Raw genomic sequence first — 15,937 nt, forward strand, 5'->3', positions numbered from 1 at the left:
AAATTTGAATAATCAGTGGAATATACCAATAATAGATACTTTACAAATTCATGTGACCTTTTATAAAAGCAAGCACTTCAAGACTTTTAAAGATCTTGAAAAACTCAAATTAAACCTAACCTAAACATTTATTCATTTTAGAGAGAAAAACACTCGCAAAGCTTGAAAATGGTTTATTTTCACTTTTTACACGATTCACCGGCAGTTGGCTTCTTTGCCACCACATGGACAAGAATGTCATATGAAAAAAATTAAAACACACACACACACACACACACACACACGAAACGACACCAAGGTCACATAGCCTCGAACGCTGAACGCAGACCTGATGTAGCACAGTTTCGGGTTAATTCACCACTCACAAAACAACTGTTGGACAACAGTGATAATGTCATCCAGTGTTATCCAAGCGTCCTTTGCAAATACAAAGTGAAAAGTGAGGATGTGCCCATTACAGCTAAAGGCACAATCTCTGCCATAGTCTACTTTTCAGTTGATCTGGAACGAGAAAAGCATTTAAAGAGCCCTGATCCAAGATCTAGTTTTGTAACAGAGGTGATCAGGACCCGCAGAATAGTCAAAGTGTTCTTCACTTCTTCTTGTTCTCCTTACAGGCCACCACGTACCTCTGGGCTACATTGAGAGGCGGTGAGTAGCCGTCTGCATATGAAGTGTCTTCAAACAGCACTGAATAGTCGTCCTGGGGCTGCAATTAAAGTGATGCTTGTTAAAATACGAAACATATGATCCATTAATTCTGAGATCATCTGTCTAGATCTTTCCGAAAGTAATTCAAAGTAGTATTTAAATCGCTAAGGGACAATGAAAGAATTTCTGCTGCGGCCTAACTCCTAGCTAGAACTTTTCTGTTCACTGGTTCAGAGCCTATTTATTTTCCATAGAAAGATGTTGCTTAGCGGTTCTTGCAGGTACAAGACTTTTTCCTCATTATGTGTTTTTTATATTCTTATGTTATGAGGGAATTCAAACTATTACATTTTGATAAACACTGAGCCACTTCATTTCTACATGGTAATCATTCTAGCTGGGAATTTTTGTTTTGTACAGTACTGAGCAAAACTCAGAAACCACTTATCATTTATTTATCTTCCAGTCAAAACAACTATGAAATACAAGTTATTAATTTTTCAGGAGATATTTCTAAGGAGATATAAGTTTTTAAAACTGGACTTAAATCATTTAAGGATTAGACAAACAGTACATAAAGCTTTCATTTTGAGAGAGAGGAGAAAATCAAGCTTCACTTTTGCTTTAGATTTGAAAAAATCCACAGCTCTTGCTTTCCATCCTTCCAAGGTGAGAACTCTACAGGTCTGAAAGGACGTGTAATTGGAATTACTTGGATTTTGAGAAGCAGAAAATGCAACCAACTTCTAAGATTGAACTTTGGAGGTGTGAAAAATTATCCTTGCAGATTTCTTTGAAAAACTTAGAGCAATGCTGTAAAAACTGTAATCAACGCACAGGGCAGACCAACTAAATCCTAAAAATGTGATTAAATTTAGTTGTTCAGACTCCTGTGTAATTTTCTGTAAAATATATGTTTTGTGCTTTTTTCCCCTGATGCTGACAAATGAATAGCATGTACTTAATATTTTTTTGACTGGAAATTAAAAAAATGAAAGGTGGTCTTTGACTTTTGCACAGTATTGAATGTAAAGCTAAAAAATTGCTGTGTCATGTGAAGAAATACTCCAGCATTCTTCAACCTAGTCACTACTGCATCAGTATTATACTATCAGTTACCATAGACTATACTTTCAACCCATTTCCATATACTTAGTGAAAGAACAGAAAACTTGTTGACTTAAGACACACTTATAATAACAGGCAATGGGCAGATACTGAATTGATCGTATGCTATAGATGCAGCAGACTGAGCTTAGCCTGAAGAGCACTAAAGTATTCCTTTAACTAGTAAAGCAGATGATGTTCATGTTGTTATAAAAACATACACACTATTTTTGAAAGCTTTTCTGCTGTGAACAGGTAAAAAGGAACAGAAGTTTGGCTTCCTGTTAGCATCAATGTTGCAAAGAACATCATCCCTCCATGTTTCTACTGCTCCCTCATGTTCTCACCCGGTGTGGGGGGGTATGAATGAGTGCTCTGTAGAAGCAGGTGGTTTGTGGGTAGAGGGCCAGCACCAGCTGGTCTTTGCTGAACAGGGCCTCGGGGTCCGTCTCTGGGTTGGCCTTCCACTGTGGCAGAGGGATGATTCTTCTTCGACTTAGCATGTGCCTCCTGGAGCAAAACCAGAGACAGAAGAGCAGGACAAGAGGTTAGGAGGAGATGGGAAGAAACCAAGAAGAGCAAGGGCAGACAGCAATTTAACAGAGCAACAAATGAAAGAAGAGGGAGAGGAGAGAGAAAAGCATGCCACGGCAACTTATTTTACACATAAAGATATAAGATATACATACTCTTTTCCTTCCTCATCAATGTCATCCACTTCATACCTAAGAACAAATGACAAAAACCCAAACATGAAAGCGGTTCAAAAGAAATTCTGACTGGCAGTTAGTTTGTTGTCAGCTGCATAGTTGGCAGACAGTGACAGTCCTTAAGGGAATGGTTCAGTGAAAAATTAATTTACGTAATTTTCCACTTACTCCAGAAGTAGCTGATCAGTCAAGACATGTTTAGTGTCCAAATTTGCTTATTTAGTTTAGTGCTAAAGCTACGAGGCCAACATTGCTAACAAACACCAGAAGTCAATAGTCACCCAAATCTTTTCTGTAAATACATCTCCAGAACTTCTCTCAACCCAATCAAATCACATGCATATTACGCAGGCATACAAACTCTCCAATACATTAAAAATTTCTGTCTCTATTATAACCCCTGCAACCCAGAAGGATAAGTGGCTTAGAAAATGTGCGTGCGTATTTATACATAAATATTAATCAAGAAATTTCATACTGAAGGTTTATAAATAGAAAACATGTCTAAAAAAGCTGCCCACTGCCTTGCTGAACAATGAAATTTTGTTCATTTTTATAATTCACAGCAAGTTATACTGTGTGCCTAAACCACATCAACAAACCTGTACAATCTTAATGAAGGCCTGGATGGAGTTTCAGCAAGTAAAAAGAAGTTTTGGGGATGTATTAATGGAAAAGATTTGGGTGACAATGACTTCTAGTGTTAACAACATTAGCCTTATAGCTCCAGTGCTAAATTAAAAAGGCAAAATTTGGACAACAAACGTGTCTTGGCTGATCAACTACATCTGGTATGTGAAGAAAATCGTGTACATTTGATTTTTCACCAAACAATTACTTTAACTGTTTTTGCTGTCAGTTTCTTAGTGACTTGCCAATGGTTATGCTCACAGCACCTCATACTGCTTATGGTTCATTTTAATTTAAGGTTCCACTGCAATGATTTTAAAATGTTAGAAATGATTACAATCAATTCTAATAATATTAAAAAAAGTCAGAAGTTCAGGTTAATCAAATTATTTTGAGAGATGAAATTTGACATTTCACAATGCACTGAGTAGTCTCCTAAAGAATCATAATCAAATCAAATTGTTGTGAGGTTAGAGATTTACACTCATGCTATAAACTGCAGATAGTTGGCAGATAGTTACTTGTTGGTGGAGTGGCTGTAGCTGACAACCTCAGCCAGGATCCACTGTTCATCTCCATCCACAGCCTTCACTCGAGCTGCCACCTTATCCCCCTGCTTTGCCACGTAATCACTGCTTGCAGGGATGGCCCCACACAGAGGAGGCGGACTGCAGTAGGGAAACAACAGGGACAGGATTACACTTCACTTTCATCTGAAAAGAGATCTTGTATCATGATGAGGAACAGCATGGACAAATCATCGCTCAGTGTGTGACCATGTTTGATTCAAAGAGCCAGCTGAGAGACAGCAGATGAATGAGGCTGACAGGTAAACGCAGGCAATGGAGAGTTCAAAGAGTGAGCCGTTACCTTTCGCCCGGCTTGCCAATCCATAGAGGAAGTGTCATAGCAGATTGCTGAAGCAGAGTCATCAGAACGCCTCTCCGCATGGTCTTCCTGGGTGGGTCACTGTTATTGTGCACTCCAGCCATCCTCGCAGCTGAGAGAGGTTGAGGTCATGTGAGTCAGCCATTAGCACAGATTCAATCTCTCTCAAACTCACAGACACTTTTAATGACTCACCAATACGTCTCTCCTCCAGTAGTGATTTAATTTCTGCAATCTTGTCAAGAGCATGGCGCAGAATGCTGTAGGACAAACACAGACAGTCTAATCTGCTGCCGCATATGGAACAAAATGGAACGAAATGGAACAAAATGGATATTAAAGGGACACTCCAGCAAAAATGAAAAATTAACCCTTGCTACATATACTGTAAACATGCCTCTACATCTTCTACAGTGGTGCCATGGGAGTTCCAAGAGTAAGATTTTCTGGTTAAAAGACTAAGAAAACACCCTTCTGATGATGCATCTTGAAGGTGGGAGGAACTTTTGAAAAACTACAATTGTTTGGGGTGGATTTTTGGGGATGGGCTGTTTAAAACGTTTAAAAGGAAGCCAGACATGTAATGTTACATCCATGAAGGTGATATCACATCTTTATTTATTAGCCTAAACATAAGTGGAACATCAGTTGATTCCTTTATTAACATTGGGGCGATTCCCCATGGCTTTATGATGTATTTGTGTAATGCATGCTGGGTATTGTAGTGAGAGAACAGTGATGGATGAAAACATAAGAAAGGAAATAAAATCATAAATTCTGTCAAACTTATGAGGCTGAGGGATGCAATGTTACTCTACAGAATATTACCTAACATGACAAATAACATAATAAACGCTACTTTTAGGCAAATAACATAATAAACGCTACTTTTATTCTCTTAAAGGAGGTTCCTTTGAGAACAACATAGGGGTTAAAGAGAAGAGCATATGAGCTCCAACTGTTCTCCACTTAATACCACAAGATGGAGCTCTATTATTACCATTGCCTTTACTGTTCAAAAAAGAAAAGGAAGGAAAGTTAGCACAGTGAATATTCTTAGGACAATATTCTGAAGACAAATTCCTCAGCTATGCAAGCTTACTTGATTAGTACAGAGATTCTAACTACAATTCTAAATATTCTCAAACAAAAGTTTATGTAATGATGCATGATCATATTTTAACTATATTACTATCAGGACATCACTGTCAAAAATATTAATATCTGCATTGATTTTAGTATTTAATTGATATGTGCTGGATTAATAGATGTATGCTAGCATTGTCAACCCTATAAATCCTTGATAGAGCTAATCAAGCATGGACATAAAATGATCATTGTTGGCCCAGAATTTCCATATCAGTGTGTCTTCATGTCTTCTATGACTCATAACAATCTTCTATATGTAGCTTTTATCCTTTAGTGTGTGTGTATACCTAGAATAAATCTCAACTAAAATACACCTCTAAATGCATGACAAATCACAGACAATGCCTAACTTAGCTAGTTACCTGCACTCTGCTTCTGCATCTGCTTTTGCTGTGGTGTAGAGTCCCCGGAGCTTGGTCCGATAGTATGGAGAGGCTGTGGAGAGAAGAGGAGGCTCAGAACTTCTGCATATTTTGATTTAGTGTAGATTAGCAAATGGCTGATGGGCTTAGTTAAAATAAAAATGAGAGATACTACTAGAACTTGTAGACTGACTCTTGTTTTCTGTCTGCATCCTTTCATGTGTCTTCTGGATGTTGAGCAAGTTGTGTTCACTGCGTGAACGTTCCTCCTTTCCATCAGAGGAAGAAAACAGAGAGAGATATAATGAGCCAATGCACCACTGGACAACCAATTTCACAGAAAATACCTCAAAATCTGACAGCTGGAGCGAGGTTTAAAAACAAAAAAAGTGTCACCTGAGTTTGCTTTATTAGCTGATGGAGCTCAGTCAGAAGCTCAGCAATTTTGGTATCCGCAGACACCAAAGCCATTGAGTCTGGAACAGAAAAGTCAGAAAAATCTCTCCTTACAGTCAGTGAGCAATATAATGATGCATCATTATCGCCTTAAATTGCATAACATTATACAACAGTTAGTTTCAACAACACAGTCTGGTTGATTCAGAAACGTGCTGGTATTTGCATGTTATTAGAGAGAAAATTAGTAATGGTTAGCTGGTGTAAAGCTCAACAGCTTAGCAGCGACTCTCTTTACAGTGCAGCTGTTACTAATTTTCTACTTTAGCATGTCAATAAACATAAAATGGATAGATTACATAATTTCTATACCATATGCAGCCCATTTGGTCAGATTATAGAGAAGACTATGACAGTAGAACTACATCAAATTTCTAACCTGTCGTTGCCCCTAAAGCAACCTTTTCCGTCAGCAGAACAACAAAACAAACTGGAATTAACCAGAAACAAGCAATTCTGCAGATCTAGCTAATATTGATAAAGCTGAGCTGAACCTGATATTCCAACAATTTTATGGCTCTACCCTTTATTGGTAGAATGAACTGCCAATATTAAAACACATTTAATACAATGTTGCTCATTTGCTTTGCTTTTTTTTTTGTCCTTTATTTTACAGAATTATTATGTAATTGCAATACAACACTCAGGAATGTGTGTTCTCGAATAACATCACAGTTGTGATGATCTGTGACTGAATCACAGCCGTGATATTGACTCTGACAACACACTGACCTCTGATGTTCCATTGCTTAATTACGTCACTATAAACTTTTCTGAATATATCATGGAAACTACCAGCACTTGAACAACTGCATATTTTATTGCACAGAAAACTGAATTAGGCCTGTGTGGTGCAGTATGTGAAATAGTGAATAAAAATATTAAAAATAAATATTGCACTTTCTGACAGTATTTTATAAATGTGGCATATGTATTTTTGCCATATCGCCCATCCCTGCAATAAAGTAAACCAATTGATCTTGAGACTTTTACATGCCCCATAAATGGTAAGCAATTTACAATTAAGTCTATATTTATAATATTTCCGCTGCTTTGCATACAACTCAGAAACAGCCTGAATGCACTAAATGCATTGCAAATATTTAATTTCGACCTGAAGGCAGAGAACAACTATTACAGCCAGCCATCTACAGGCTGCACGGCAAACGAATTTTCAGATTTTTGTAACACTTTTCATGCAGATGTGCACAGATTTTGAACAAACTTTTCGGGTGTAAGTTACACATGCAGTATACTGCAGTAAATGAGCTAACTGTGTTATTCGGCTCCATCCGCTCGCTGCTGCACTGACTCTGGTCACAACACTGTAGTCTGTAGCCTGGCTAGCATTAGCTTTAGCTTCAACGAGGAAAGCGCTGAGCTACTCCTCTAAAAATTTGTCATTAGGGCTTATAGTGGGGTGCCTAAATATTTATTCAGTGGCGGCGATTTTCGCGTAATTGAAAACCTCCCGTTTTATTCATCTGAACAGCCCTAACTTACCTTTTTGAGGTTTGTTTTCGTCTGCGGTTCGTTAGCTAGCTTAGGCCTTGTAGCTACAGAAGCCTCGAAGGGACATTCACCGCGACGGCATCTCTGAAACGGAACCCCAGCACTGAAAATTCATGTCAGTCAGTGTGAATTAGTACTGAATGTGGAAAAATAAAGAACGAAGTACACCACGAGGCCAGCATTTTTTGGATAAATGGTGATTTAATTAAAACTGTTATTTAAATCCCATAATTCAAGCGATAATTTAGCAAAAAATATAATTAACACCCCTTATTCTTATTCCCCCTACATTCTAGTCGACGTAGATCATGTTTGGTTACCTTCTTTAGTTTTGCACTGGAGCTCGCGCTGCAGGTAACCGCTGCTAATTTTCAACTTTAGCACAAAAGAATCAGAAAAAAGATGCAGTAGATCATTTATGTAAGATAATATTTGACCTGAAGCCAGCTTGGTCAGACTATGGAGAAGTGCATGGCAGTAGAGCTACATCAAATTTCTAACCTGTCGTTGCCCCTAATGCCAGCTTTTTGGTCGGCAGAACAACTAAACAAACTGAACCAGAAACACCTCTGCTAAAAAACATAAAATAAAAAATAAAATAAAAACAGTTCAGACCAGCAAGCATTTCATGCTTCAGCATACTGATTTATGCTGGTCTAGTGCTGGTCTTGTTCTGGTTTAGCTGGTCACCCCAGCGTGGTCATGCTGGTTGACCAGCATACCAGCCTCATATGCTAGTCTATGCTGTTTTTTTTCTAGCAGGGATACAGAATACAATTAAGCAAATCTGGAAAACTTGAAAAAGCTGAGCTGAACCTGATATTGTAACAGTTCTAAGGCTCTGTCCTTTTATGGTTGGGGCCATTGTGCAAACTGCCTAAATGCCTAAATCCTCATATATTTGCCTTAAATATTTGTCAGTTTCTATTACAGTCTTGATAACACTGTGATGATTTAGGCATGGAGTTAACATGACGCTAACTGATGGGTGTAAACTGTTATTTTGGCTACATTAGACTTGTAACTCCATTATAAAATTAAGGAAAAGTTTTGGACTCAAAACCTGTCTTGGCATATTGACCGTATTGTGTGAGTTTAATTGTTCGCCAAACTACTGTAACTCAACTTTGTCATGATATACAAATATAGGGGGTACTATTTCTTATTTGCCACAGTGCAACATTGCATACTGCAAAAATTTCACATATTCCAAAATACAACTAGTGCACATTTGTACTCACATAACAGAGAACGCAAGTCATGAACAGGGTCAATTACAAGCAGTTCGGAAGGGATTTGATTAGATGTATTTGCACTATACTTACCACACCCAGTTACTTTATATGAACAACAGACACTTTAATCTGTATACAAAGTCTGTAGTTTTTTTTTATGGCTATGGTTGTCTATGGCCGTATGTCGTTTCAAAACGATTAATGTGCACTGATAAAAATATATGGACATTTATTGTATACTGTCTAGTCTCTACTGTCCTGTGCTTAATGGTTGTTTACTGTATTAAATATTCCACAGTAGAGTTCATTGCATATTGTTCTGTGTAGCTTATTGTCTGTATTGTATTTATATCTCTTTTTACTGTCTGCTGCTTTTCTGAGTTTAATGTAGCATTATATTTTGTCCCTAACTCAACACATCTGTTTTGAGAGTGCATGACAATAAAACTGGCTTTGACTTTGAACTAATATAATAATAAGAAAACACAAAAAAAAAGAATGTTGTACATGCCACACAACTGAGGATGATCTGTGCATAAAATAATCTTGTCTTTTATTGTGCTCAGTTGCACATTTAGGGACATAAAATTAGTTACCAATAATGGGCAGGCCAGTACTCTTGCACTGTATTTGTGTAAACTATGCAAATGCAACAGTGTTTTGAATAAAAAAACAGACCTTAGGCACAATTTCTTTGTATTTTTGCAAAATTATTGAACTGCAGTGTTTGTTTTCAATAACAAGGTTTGTTTACATGATTAAACATCCAAGGTCATATTTGTGCTTGAAGTAAGCCACTTTCAGTTTCCATATCAACCTGAATGATATTTGTGTTCTACTTATGAACAAATGGAAGTAGTTTGAACTTTGTCTGCACAGCCTCTCTGTATCTAACACGCCTGAGAAAGTATCTCAAGAGAAAAGAAGTGAAAGCAGATGGTTTTAATTTTGCTCAAAAAAACAAGGTGTTGACTTTTTGATTTATGTAAATAGTAGATCAAGCTGATTACACGTCTTTCAGATCTGAAATCATAGGAGTCCAAAGTCTGCAAATGGTCAGATAAAGTTAATTTTCAACAGGGTTGCTTCAAAAGCAGTGCAGCTCTATAAACCCAGATGTTTTACAGCTAAAAGGATATTTGCTAGCTGAGGATTATTACTAGCTCAGCTAATAATCCAAATATTTATTGTACCAAACACTCCTGCCTCACATGACATCAGTTACAATTCAAGCCAAAAACCAGTTCATGAGGAAACAATGAGAGACAGAAAGGGAAAGCACATGTGCAGAATGTTTTAGTGTATAAGAGAAAGAAACTGCATGAAGAATTTGCACTGCGTTGTTATGGTTTCAGACAGGAGTGCGTTAGGTCCTTTTCTGTGGTTGGAAGAATGTTGTTAGATGTTTTAGGACTGAGCTGTGGGAGAAAAAGGAGAAATGGCTGGATTCCAAAGCATATGAGTCTGTACTCATACAGTATGAGTCTGCACTCACACAGCGGTGTATGTGTGTTTATGGGTGTACGTGACTGCTGATAAGTAGAACAGCTTGTTCTTCTCACATACTTTGTCTCTGTTTGTGAATGAAAACAGAAGATACTGGTTTTTAAAAGTTTCACTTCTAATTTTTGTTATTTTATATATGATAGTTACTTAAACAATGCAGATTTATGTTTTGCTATAAACTAGATGTCAAAAGGTATTTTACATGTTTTATTCAATATTTCACATCGTTTGGGAGCAAAAGGATACAGTGTTTAAAAGTAATCTTGGGGCAACTCTGTGAACATTTGTTCTTTAAGAATTGACAAATGACAAAGCCAACATACAGCTCTTTGGAATCTTATTATCATTATTCTACACAATTGTCTTCCTACAACAATTCCTGGCAACTGCTGGAATACCATAGAAACCACCTAGAATACTACATCAACTGCCTTAGGAATTTTTTTTAGATATGAGGCATTCTGAATATTAATTACAGCTGTTGTTAGTCATTCAGAACATTTATTGCTTTGTTTTTTTCTGGACACAATGAAAAAATTCAATCTCTTTTTTCAAGAACTTCTAATATGTTAGAATTATTTTTATACATTTTCTTGCAACCAAACTGGTTTTATGTTAGGCAAAACCTTGATTCCAAACGTTGAACAATGAGTCACTTCTGCTCTCGTGCAGTGCACACACTCACTGTACCCATAAACATTGAGGTCATGTATCCAAGCACGGCGCTGTGGAATATTCCAGACCTCAGCTCTAAACACACTCCCTCTAGTCGTATTTCTCGCCGTCACTGAGGTTGGACAGGAAACTTATGGGAAGCCACGTCATCACTAAGAAAATGCAGACACAACAAAAAACAATGGAGCTGAACTTCATTCAGTGATTGAGATTTTATATTATTGCCAATAAGCCTTTAAAACTGCGTCCTCTCAACACATAGTGTGGCTCTGCACACACTCACTCAGCGTAAACACACAGGAATAAAACTTGGCAAAGTGACCAGTGAAAGCTGTAGAGATAACTTTGAACAACATCCTTTGACCAAGGTTACAGATAGAAGAAAAGAGCATGTTTGGATTATTTTGAACAAAAAGTAAAAATAATAAAAAAAGAAAAAAAATAGATAACATGACATGCACTAGGACCTCAGATGGAAATGGCATATATTGCAGTATGCTGTGAATATGTTCCTAGATGTAAGGAGAACATAATAAAATATATTTTAACATGTTACACGTTTGCATGGAAGAGTTTCAGAAATCACTTCTAATGTAAGATGTAAACATGTTGAGTTTTGGTTAGTGGGACACAAACTGCTGCAGGATGTGTGAAGTGTGAGGAAATGGACAGGTGTGGCTCAGAGAGACAAACGTTACCAACTGTAATCTACCTAAACATGATATGGATGTGGGTGAAGGCCAATAGTTTGACACTCACTAAAAAAGAAATAAGTAAAATATAATAAATAGAACAGACCGGACTAGATTAGCCTGAACTACACTGAAACAGAACAGATTATACTAGATTAATTCAACTACACTAGAATGTTATACTAGGCTAGATTCAACTAAACTAGAATAGAATAAAATACAACAGACTAGACTAGATTAGACAAAACCTGTCTAGAACACAATTTAACAGAACAAAACAGGCAAAACTAGATTAGAATAAAATAGAATAAAATACAACAGACTAGATTAACCTAGACTAGAATAGATTATAAAAGAACACAGCAGACTAGACTGGGTTAAACTAAACTACACTCTTTAAAAAGATGGTTCTTCAAGGGTTCTTTAGTAAAGGGAATGGTTCTGTTTAGAATCATGAAATTTTATATGCTTAAATGGTTCTTTGCATGGTGAAATGGTTGTTCAGACTGATGGAGAATGTGTTGTACATGGTTCTATATAGAACCTTTTTAAAAATGGTTCTATATAGCACCAAAAAGGGTTCTGCTATTGTTTACGATGTCAAGCTTGTAACAAAAGAAGAACCCTTTTTGGTGCTATATAGAACCATGTACAACACATTCTCCACCAATCTGACGAACAATTTCACGATGCAAAGAACCAATTAAGCATTACATGTTTCTATACAGAACTCATGTTTCTACACAGAACCATTCCCTGTTCTAAAGAAACATCTTTGTTAAGAGTGCTAGCCTAGAGTAGAATGTAACAGAACGGAACAGAGTAAACTAGATTAGACAAGAGTAGTCTAGAATATTATAGAACAGAACAGATTAAACTAGATTACACTGAACTAGTCTAGAATAGAACATAAACAGAACAGACTAGACAAGATTTGACTAAATAAGACTAGAAAAAAAACAGAACAGACTAGACTTGGTTAGCCTAGACTAGAACAAAATATAACACAAGACTACCCAGACAACAAATGTATACTGCGCCTGATTAGGGCCAAATGTAGCGCTGTCTTTTTGCACAATGGCCCAATACCGGAACTGATCTGTTTTACGGATCTGCGGCAAAACTGATTAAAAACCGGTCAAGATGAGCAAAGAACAGCATTACATCTGGCCCTGAATTGGTGCGGGTCTAAATATTATCTTCATATCTGGCCCAAATGTGGCACAAGTCCGCAGTGCAGATGCGACTGCTAGGACTTTGTGACGGCCAAAGTAATCTGGCCCAAACATGCTTGCTGTCTGGGTAGTATGCTCAACTAGGCTAAAATGGGATATATTTAAACAGAATAAAACAGAATACAACATATAAGAACATAATTAAAAATACTAGGTTTGGCTAGAATAGAAACATCAAAAAACAGAAGAACAAAAAAAATAAAGAATAAACTACATTATTATAGTGTACTATGACATGACAGAGGAGACTAGAACAAATAGAAGATAGAACAGGACAGAATATAATAAATCCAATGTGGCTAAGCTACATACACTCTTCCTACACAGTCTCTCTGAAAAGAAAAATAGTGGAGCAAAACAAAACAAGGTCATCTGACATGATGTTTTATTTGGCTGTGGGCAAAGCCTTTCAGTCAAACATTAGCTCAAGTCTGATGCAACTCAGTCCTAAAAGCTGGGAAGAGCTGGAGGGGAGGCGGAGCTACTTCTCTATAAAAACAGCCAGAGAAGCAGATGTAAACACCATACCGTGGAGAAAACGACAACCGAAGAACAAAACCTTAGTCTAGTCTTTATAGTCTTTATTTTTATCTTTTGAGCTGTCTGAACTCTCCAAGCCTAACACTACTCCTCTGTGAAGTGTGCCTAATTAGTTGTAGCCTTGTTTAGCAGCTGTGAGTTTTAAGAGTTTATAAAAAGCAAAATGAGTCACGTTGATGTGAAAAACCTGAAGCCTACTACCTTTGAAGATCGCTACTACGACGAATATGAATATTATAACCTGACAGACCGCTACACCGGTAAGCTCTCGAGTTTTTACAGCTTTCATTTCACAGCTTACTGTCGTTCCGACAGTTTTCCTTCTTCATAATTCTCAAATATTAATTTCTCAGTTGACTGGAAAAGCTAAAAATGCCTCTTACTATTGAATAGTCTTCGCTTAGGGATTAAATTCTGTGGCTGACTCGAAACTTGCTCTGTGAAACGCCCCACAGGACTGTGTGTGGGAAGTGCTGGTGAAGTTTACGTGGTACAGTGACCCGTTTTGTTGTGTGCGCTTCTCTGTGTGTCCGCCAGAGTGCACTAGCCGCAAAGGGAAGACGAAGAAGGAGGCGAGCTGCAACACGAACCGCCAAAACCCCGCGGGACATGAGCGCAAGATCGTCGAGAAGCTTCAGAACTCTGAGAAGAAGGGCAAGGAGTGAAAACCAACAGGTATGTTACATAACGCAGGGTATCCTTCACAAATAGGCAGGTTATTTAAGTCCAAGGTGGGGATTGTCCAATAGGATCCTCGTCTTCTGTTGGACAGGCTTGAATTTTGACTTAATCTGGTTAACTGTGAAATCCTGCTTTGGAGTTCTCAAAACACCAAAGGGCCCACATTTCTGATCTGTCCCAGTTCGCAACACACCTGAGCAAAGCAATGAATGCCTGGTTCAGGTGTGCTGAGAGCTGTGGATATATATATATATATATATATATATATATATATATATATATATATATATATATATATATATATATATATATATATTAGTGTTTACAAATACTATAGTAACTGCTATGTGACACTTGATCACCGCTTTTCAGTCCTCGTGTTGTGTTGTTGTTATAATAATAATAATAATAATAATAATAATAATAATATCAGCAATATTTTTGTAGCCTGTACTCATATATCTGCAACTTGTATGTAGTCAAGCTTCGAGCAGTGATTTTGGTAGTGTATTTCTGTTTATTGACCATAATGAGCAGTATGATGTTAATTTTATCAAAAAATTTTAAGCTTTTCCTCTCTCCTCTTAGAATGATTCGGACGGCTTGATCTGGCAACCGACCTTGGGCGCCTTGGCGACTGATTTCAAAGGGCAGGAAATAGGTGGACTTCCAAAAGTCCACTCCAGTTGTGATAAGATGACTGCTGGCATGGGAGACCGGTGAAACGGCATGCGGTGGCCAGCGTTTAGTTTGGGGTTCACAAGGTTTCGACAGGCACGTGTGGCCTGCTGTGCCATGTGCGGCCGCACACCTGTTCCGGTGACCGAATAAACCCCGGAGAAGCAGACGTGCATGTTCTGTGGTGGTGGTCGACAGTGCTTTTTATGACTGTCTTTGTGTTTTTTAAATACATTTGTAACTCTGAAAGAGAATAAAGAATTTTTTTTTTACCTATTAAAATGCAAGTCTTGTTTTTCTAACCAGTCCAAGTCCTGCTTACTTCAGATTAAATAAGCAAAAATGCACAGAGCTTTTGGCTTTGTAGCATGTGCGTGTGCTTGCACACTGATTAAGAAGGTAGGCCTTAAGAGCAAGTCTTTACAGATGTGGTGCATGCATGAAGGAGCTATTTTGGAAGTCAAGCTAAATATGTCCAAATGTATCACAGATTTTCATGAACACACCAAGTATGTGCTGTGTTGGGAGGTCTAGGCTGGTTAACAGCTGTTATTAGTCAGTACTTGTAAATGAAGTTCAGAATCATGCAGCTCACTCTGAGAAAATATTCAGTGATGCTGATCAGCATGCATAAGTGCACCTGTTTTAAAGTCATTCAAATGACCTGGGCTTAAGAAGGTTCAGGTAAAATGGTATTAATTCTCACTGAATGACTTGGTTTTCTTCATTATTGCCAAGATTTGGATCTGTCCCAGGCTGATGGTGTTATGGCACTTATTAAACATTGATTAAAGCTGCTCTGTGCCTCCTTTGAATCTTCTTTGAGTTGTAGTTCTTATGGTGACCAATAGGAGGCAGTAGTTTGGATGGGGAACATTAAACCGCAGTATGGAAATGAGTGTCTCAGAGGATTATCCCAAAAAGCCCTGCATTTCATTTGGAGCGCTTGAAAAGAGCGAAAGGCAGTTTCATACAAAAAGTAAGTCCTTGGATGTTTTTTTTTCTCCAAAAAAGGTACCAAATGATTCAAGTAGATGAACCATTTTGGTTTAAACATGAAGCTTATGTAATATAATTTAGCTTTCCCACTATAAAGCCAGGCACTATTTCAAAGCTGTTAGAAACATTAATGTATTCTCAGTGGGGAAGGAGAATAACCACACTGTCGTAGCACAGACTGCCTTGTAAAATCTGAATGACTCACCAGGGCTCAGAAACTTTGTAGCATCA

At 37.6% G+C, this 15,937-nt stretch overlaps 2 protein-coding genes across 3 annotated transcripts; one reads left to right on the forward strand and one right to left on the reverse strand.

Moving 5' to 3' along the window:
- Positions 1 to 157: 157 nt before the first annotated feature.
- On the reverse strand, positions 158 to 7,804 carry sgf29 (SAGA complex associated factor 29). 2 transcript variants are annotated; one of them, XM_036590383.1, is made up of 11 exons: positions 7,786 to 7,804; positions 7,457 to 7,568; positions 5,894 to 5,973; positions 5,691 to 5,766; positions 5,498 to 5,570; positions 4,182 to 4,246; positions 3,969 to 4,098; positions 3,620 to 3,766; positions 2,448 to 2,483; positions 2,106 to 2,268; positions 158 to 709 (listed from the first exon to the last, which is right to left on the reverse strand). In XM_036590383.1, exons 3-11 carry the CDS (start codon positions 5,966 to 5,968, stop codon positions 593 to 595), a joined length of 882 nt encoding a protein of 293 aa, XP_036446276.1. In that variant the 5' UTR covers positions 5,969 to 5,973; positions 7,457 to 7,568; positions 7,786 to 7,804; the 3' UTR covers positions 158 to 592. The 2 variants fall into 2 exon arrangements, with proteins under 2 accessions (XP_036446276.1, XP_036446277.1); XM_036590384.1 differs by lacking the exon at positions 7,786 to 7,804 and having other exon boundaries at positions 7,457 to 7,587.
- A 5,513-nt stretch (positions 7,805 to 13,317) lies between these two features.
- On the forward strand, positions 13,318 to 14,989 carry nupr1b (nuclear protein 1b). Its single transcript, XM_036589861.1, has 3 exons — positions 13,318 to 13,608; positions 13,886 to 14,023; positions 14,618 to 14,989. The coding sequence occupies exons 1-2, from the start codon at positions 13,512 to 13,514 to the stop codon at positions 14,011 to 14,013; spliced, it is 225 nt and encodes a 74-aa protein (XP_036445754.1). The 5' UTR covers positions 13,318 to 13,511; the 3' UTR covers positions 14,014 to 14,023; positions 14,618 to 14,989.
- Positions 14,990 to 15,937: the final 948 nt, after the last annotated feature.

The sequence above is a fragment of the Colossoma macropomum genome, unplaced genomic scaffold, assembly GCF_904425465.1.
Source record: "Colossoma macropomum unplaced genomic scaffold, Colossoma_macropomum, whole genome shotgun sequence".
Taxonomy (NCBI): Eukaryota; Metazoa; Chordata; class Actinopteri; order Characiformes; family Serrasalmidae; genus Colossoma; species Colossoma macropomum.